Source organism: Oryx dammah, unplaced genomic scaffold (assembly GCF_014754425.2).
Source record: "Oryx dammah isolate SB20612 unplaced genomic scaffold, SCBI_Odam_1.1 HiC_scaffold_11209, whole genome shotgun sequence".
In the NCBI taxonomy this organism is placed as follows: Eukaryota; Metazoa; Chordata; class Mammalia; order Artiodactyla; family Bovidae; genus Oryx; species Oryx dammah.
The window spans coordinates 5,079,013-5,085,012 of NW_024080602.1; the positions used below are offsets into that span (position 1 = coordinate 5,079,013).

General features: G+C 48.7%; 1 protein-coding gene across 2 annotated transcripts in view; it reads right to left on the reverse strand.

The window, feature by feature from the left end:
• The window catches only part of LOC120860910 (DIS3-like exonuclease 1), a 32,446-nt gene extending 30,359 nt beyond the window's left edge, over window positions 1-2,087 (reverse strand). The window contains exons 1-2 of one of the 2 annotated variants that reach the window (XM_040236630.1): window positions 1,824-2,087; window positions 239-392 (exon numbers count right to left, since the gene is read on the reverse strand). In XM_040236630.1, the coding sequence (XP_040092564.1) occupies window positions 239-392; window positions 1,824-1,962 (293 nt within the window). In that variant the 5' untranslated portion in view covers window positions 1,963-2,087. Of the gene's footprint in view, window positions 1-238; window positions 393-928; window positions 1,283-1,823 lie in introns of those variants that run through there. The other variant, XM_040236631.1, reaches the window with a different exon arrangement.
• Between the last annotated feature and the right edge of the window lie 3,913 nt (window positions 2,088-6,000).

Below are 6,000 nucleotides of genomic sequence, written 5' to 3' on the forward strand. Positions count from 1 at the left end.
ATCCTGGGGACACTGCAGTTTATTGATTTACAGTCAGATCTTTGGGCCAGGTGTTGAAGAAGAAATAAAAAAAGAATGTTACTGCATTCCTTACTGGCAAAGAAAATGCCAGATTAGTTCAAAAAGTCCTTTCTGATGAAAATAATGAATTCCTCCTCTCTCTCTCCAACAAGGGACCTTTTCTAAAGGGGAAAAAAAATCCTGCACCATAAATAAATAAATAATGCAAAACAGATACCTCCGGCCTCTTTGATGCTGCACAGCTTGACAAGCCGTTTGCATGAAAACAATTCCCTTCAACTCAGGAAACTCAAGGATCTCAAGGTAATCTTGAACGACTTTCCAATCTGGAACCATGTAATGAGTCACGTCACCAGACAAGAGTTTCCCATCTGAAGCATAATTCAAAACGGAAGAGATCAGACAGTGTTTGCAAACCTGCCTTATTATGATTTCAATGTCACGATGTCCCCATGTGCAGAACAACTTCTAATCTTAACAACACTGTGAAGTTTTTAAAAGACAAATCCACTTTGGTAGAGGTAAATTCAGCACCTTCATTTTTCTGAAGTTATGATAAATAAAAGCTCAATGTGGTCTATGGTGTTGCCAGTCGTACAGAAGATGACAGATTAAAATACAAAGAACAAAAACAAGCAAATCCAAGCACAACTTAACTTTGTGTTAACTCATTGACCTACACTCACATTCCAGTGGGGCACCACAAATAAACATGTTAACCACTTGTTTATGCCCAGGCACTTCAAGTCGGTTCTGTTTCAAGCTTGCGAACGTGCTCAGAAGTCTCCTTGGGCCAGGAAGGCTGAATTGACTAGAAGAGATGCTCAGTGCAAGAGGGGCAGAGGTGGGACTTCCACCCAGCCTGTGTCTCGGAGCTGGTTAGCCGAGCTGTAACTGAAATGTTCACCTTAACCATAAGCTGAGGATCCCAGATATTCGCTGAAAAGGACTACCATGCTCCTCTCCCACAACGGGGAAGAGAACCTGCAACCTCCATCGTTAAACCGGCCACCCCAGCAGCCTAGAAATCAAGTGGAGGAAGGTGTAGTGGGCAGCCGACCCAAATCCAGTTTCCCAATGACCTTCGTAGACAAGGAGGGCCCAAATGATTCACAAATCCTACAGTCAAGTGGGCTCTCCACTGGGTAAATGCCTGAGGCCTCGGTGCTGGTAGGTCAGAAAAGTGGTGGGGAGCAAAGCAAAGTACAACGAGAAGCAGCAGCAGCGTTTGCTCCCGCTCCCCGGCTGGCACTGCAGGGCCCACGGCTCGGGACCTCCAGGTTTCACCACCGCGAGCCTGGGGCGGGACGCTCCAGCGCCCACAGCCCCCCCGGAGAGCCCCCAAACCAGGCATCTGCGCGGCTGGGGCGCCTGCCCCTCGGCCCTTCCGCTTCCCGGGGCAGAGCAATCGGGAGTCGGGGTTGAGAGACCGCGGAGCCGTGGCCCGGCCCAGCTCTCGGAGGTCTGGAAGCCGCCTGCCCCTTGCGCGCGCCCGGCAGCCGGGTCGGAGGTGATGTCTGGAGGCGGGCGGAGGCCCGGGGGCCTCGGACTCTGCGCCACCGCGGCCCCGCTCTCTGCCTCTGGGCCGCGCCCTTCCACCTTAAGGCCGACGCTCTTACCCCGACCCCGCCGCCCCAGCTCCAGCTCCTGCCGGGCCTCGGCGCCCCGCGCTCCAGCCCCGGCCACCCAGCGGCCACCCAGCTCCCGTCCGGCCTCGGCGCCCCGCGCTCCAGCCCCGGCCACCCAGCTCCCGCCGGCCTCGGCGCCCGGTGCCCCCAGCCCTCCGCACCCCGGGCCCTGACCGTTGTGGCAGGTGGCGGGCTGCGGGCAGAGCGGGCTGTTGCAGGGCACGCTGGGCCGCAGGTAATGCTCCCGCACAATCCGCAGCGTCCGGCCGTGGAAGGTCCTCAGAAGCAGCACTTTCTCCCGCTTCTGCAGCATGCTGGTCGCGCCCGGACACAGTTCCGGGCCCCAGGAGGCACCCGCTCCGCGAGCGGCCGGGAAGCGGCAGCCGAGGCGCCGCGCGGGCGGAGGCGAGGCCGAGGCTTCGGGCCCGCCCCCTCGGCCTAGTCTCCGCGGAGCTCCAGGCGGGCAGGGCGCCCTAGGCGGCCTGAGCGCTCCGGGCTCCACACTGAAAACCGCCCTAACGGCCCGAACCCCGGTGTTGAGAGCAGCAAGAGGCCCGCGGTGTGGGTGTTCTAGCCGGACTCACAGCCTCTCCCCAACCCTGCCTCAGTTTCTCCCCTCCTTAACGGTTGCCCGGGGGTGGAATTGCCTGGGAGGGGTGGAAAAAACTTCAGGGAGACGAAGATAAAACAGATCTTCTTCCACAGACGATGGGATCAGGTCCTGATAAACCCATCTACGTTGAAAATCCATTTAACACACCTAACCTACCCAACATCACAGCTTGACCCAGCCTATCTTAGACCTGCTGAGAAAACTTACTTTGGCCAAGAGTTAGGCGGAATCATCTAACACAAAAGCCTATTTAAGACAGTATTGAATATCTCATGTAATTTATTGAATGCTGTGCTGTTAAGTGAAAAGCAGAACGGTTGCCAGCGTTTCGGTTTTTACTCTGCTGATCACCATGCTGTCTCGGAGCTTAGACTTGTTCCCCTGCTCAGCATCATGGGAGAGTGTCTTGTGCCATTAGCTCAGAAAAGAAAAAAAATTCCGAGTGGGTATTACTTTCACACCATGGTAAAATCCAAATATTATAAGTGGAATCATGGGAAGTTGAAACTGTCAGTACAGGGAAACTACTGAAGTCTTGCAAATATTTGGTGCAACTGTGAAGGATTATTGTGCTTTGTTTCTATGTTCAGGTCCATATAGGAATGAGACCCCCTTATTAATATGGATACTTATCTTTTTGTTGTTGTTTAGTTGCTAAGTCCTGTCCGACTCATTGCAACTCCATAGACAGGAGGCTCCTCTAGGCTCCTCTGTCCATGGGATTTTCCCGGGCAAGAATACTAGAGTGGGTTGCCATTTCCTTCCCCAGGGGATCTTTCTGACCCTGCTTTCGCATCTCCTGCTTTGGCAGATGAATTCCCTACCGCTGAGCCACCAGGGAAGCCCAATTATTAGTGTTTTGTATTAATATAGATAAATATTAGTATGTTCTGTTTGTTGCTCTTGCTGTCCCTGAAAGAGCTAAAAGATTCAGCAAATAAGCCAGCAACCCTGCTAACTCAACGTTTTTTTCCCTTAAAAAAAAACTATTTTTAATGTCATGTATTTTTAATTCATATAAAAATTCAAACAATGCAGATAAAATGGAAACCAATCCTTTCCCTTGAGGTAAACATTATCTATTCAACCTCAGCATGATAGCATTTGCAGCCTCTGGCAAAGGAATTCTCCTTGAAATTTGATGGAGGCTAAAACACAGTCCCAAATCACTGCAGATGGTGACTGCAGCCATGAAATTAAAAGACGCTTGCTCCTTGGAAGAAAAGCTATGACTAACCTAGACAGAATATTAAAAAGCAGAGACATTACTTTGCCAGCAAAGGTCCATCTAGTCAAAGCTATGTTTTTTCCATCAGTCATGTATGGATGTGAGAGTTGGACTATAAAGAAAGTTGAGCGCCTAAGAATCAATGCTTTTGAACTGTGGTGTTGGAGGAGACTCTTGAGAGTCCCTTGGACTGCAAGGAGATCCAACCAATCAATCCTAAAGGAAATCAGTCCTGAATATTTATTGGAAGGGCTGATGCTGAAGCTGAAACTTCAGTGCTTTGGCTACCTGATACAAAGAACTGACTCATTGGAAAAAACCCTGATGCTGGGAAAGATGAAGGTGGGAGAAGGGGACAACAGAGGATGAGATGGTTGGATGGCATCACCAATTTGATGTACATGAGTTTGAGCAAGCTCCAGGAGTTGGTGATGGACAGGGAAGCTTGGTGTGCTGCAGTCCATGGGATCACAAAGATTCGGATAAAACTGAGTGACTGAACTAAAATACAGTTTCTTCTGAGATCACACTCTCTTGGTTGGATGGAAGCCACTGTGCCTCCAAACTCTCATCAAAGACCTTTGAGCTGCATCAGGAGCTTTACAAAGAAGTGTCATTTAATTTTAAAGTCAGTGGAGTCAGGCATTATTATCCCCATTTTACAGATGATGAAATAAGATTAGAGAGGTTAAGCTTATCAAGGTCAACATTATCCAGTTATTAAGTGATGGAATCAATATCCAAGCTGGAATCTGGCTGAATCCAAAGCAGGCTCCTCACTCTTCACAGATGAATAAAATATAACTCTTATATCTGAGTTTATAGTCAACTTGTTCAGTGCTAGTTAAGGCACCTCATCCAGCTGGTGGAAGAGCACTGGCACTTTCTTTTATGCTAAAGTGAGCGGAACTAGAGTATTCAGTTTGATTACTTTCTCTAGGGCACTGGTCTGAACCCTCTTGGCACCAGGGACAGTTTTCTTGAAAGACAGTTTTCCACTGACTAGGGGTGGAGGTGGGTGTGTGGCTGGGTGGGGTGGCTGGGTAGGGGAATGGTTTCAGGATGATTCAACCTCATTACATTTAGGGTTTGCATCCTATGAGAATCTAGTGCCTCTGCTGGTCTGACAGGAGGTGGAGCTGGTAATACCAGCTTTGGGGAACAGCTGTAAGCACAGGTGAAGCTTTGTTCACTCTTCCACCCCTCACCTCCTGCTGTGTGGCCTGGGCCGGGGGCAGTGGTGTTGGGGCCCTCTGCTCTAGGAGAACATATATTTTGTTGTTGTCATTTTTAATCTTTTGGCTGTGCTGCAAGGCATTCAGGATCTTAGTTCCCTGACTAGGGATGAGCCCTCATCCCCTGCATTGGAAATGTGGAGTCTTAACCTGGGCCACCAGGGAAGTCCCTCTGGGGGAATATATTAAAAAGTCATGATCCCTCACTCATTGCATTTTTATGTAAAGTTATCTGCATGTGGGATGATGTGAGTGAGATCTGAGACAGAATCACACAAGTTAGGAGAACGTCACAGTGCTGGTCCCCAGGTCAAAGCACTAGGCGGGCCCATATGGCAACCAGCAGTGCAGGAGGACAGGTCTAGAGACCCCAGGCACGCAACAGGATTTGACCTTTACATAAAAATGCTTCTGACAGCTGCTCATGATTCCCTCCAAAGTGCTCCCATTTTCTTTCTTTCTTTTTTTTTTTTAACTTCTTATATGTCCTTAACATCTCTCTTTAGCATTACTTTAAACTATTTAAAACAATAGTGAAGGGCAGGGGAACCTAGCATGCTGCAGTCCATGGGGTCGAAAGAGGTGGACACGACTGAGCAGCTGAACAACAACTTTAAACTTCCTCTAACTTGGGACTAGTGATCTTTTAAGGTAGAGAATGTGTCTGGGGCTCTATTGAAAAGTTGAGGTTATCAGTATTTAAAATAATCCAAGGCCTGCCAAGCACTTCTTTGGCTTGCATGACAAAGATAATGTACAAATTATGTTCTCAAAAGCATACTCCCTTGTTTTTTGGAACTGATGATCTAAAATGGACAAGAATGCCTTTTTGTTGATTTGTTTGTCTCACAGACCATCTGATGCTTCTTGGATGAAAATATGTTTCTCTCTCAGTCAGAATAAACAAGGTTATGCTGCAGTAATATACAACTTCAAAAATCCCAATGACTTAAAACAACAAGATGTTGCATAGGTGCCTGTGAGATCCATTCTGTATTTTCTCCAGGGCCCAGGCTGGATGGAGTCAGTCCTGTCTGAAATACTATTTGCCGTTCATTGTTGTTGTTTAGTCGCTAAGTCATGTCCAACTCTTGCAACCCCATGGACTGTACTGTAACCCACCAGGCTCCTCTGTTCATGGGATTTTCCAGGCAAGAATACTGGAGTGGCTTACCATTTCCTTCTCCAGAGGATCTTCCCAACCCAGGGATAGAACCCACGATTCCTGCATTGGCAGGCGGATTTTTTTTACCACTGAGCCACCACGGAAGCTCC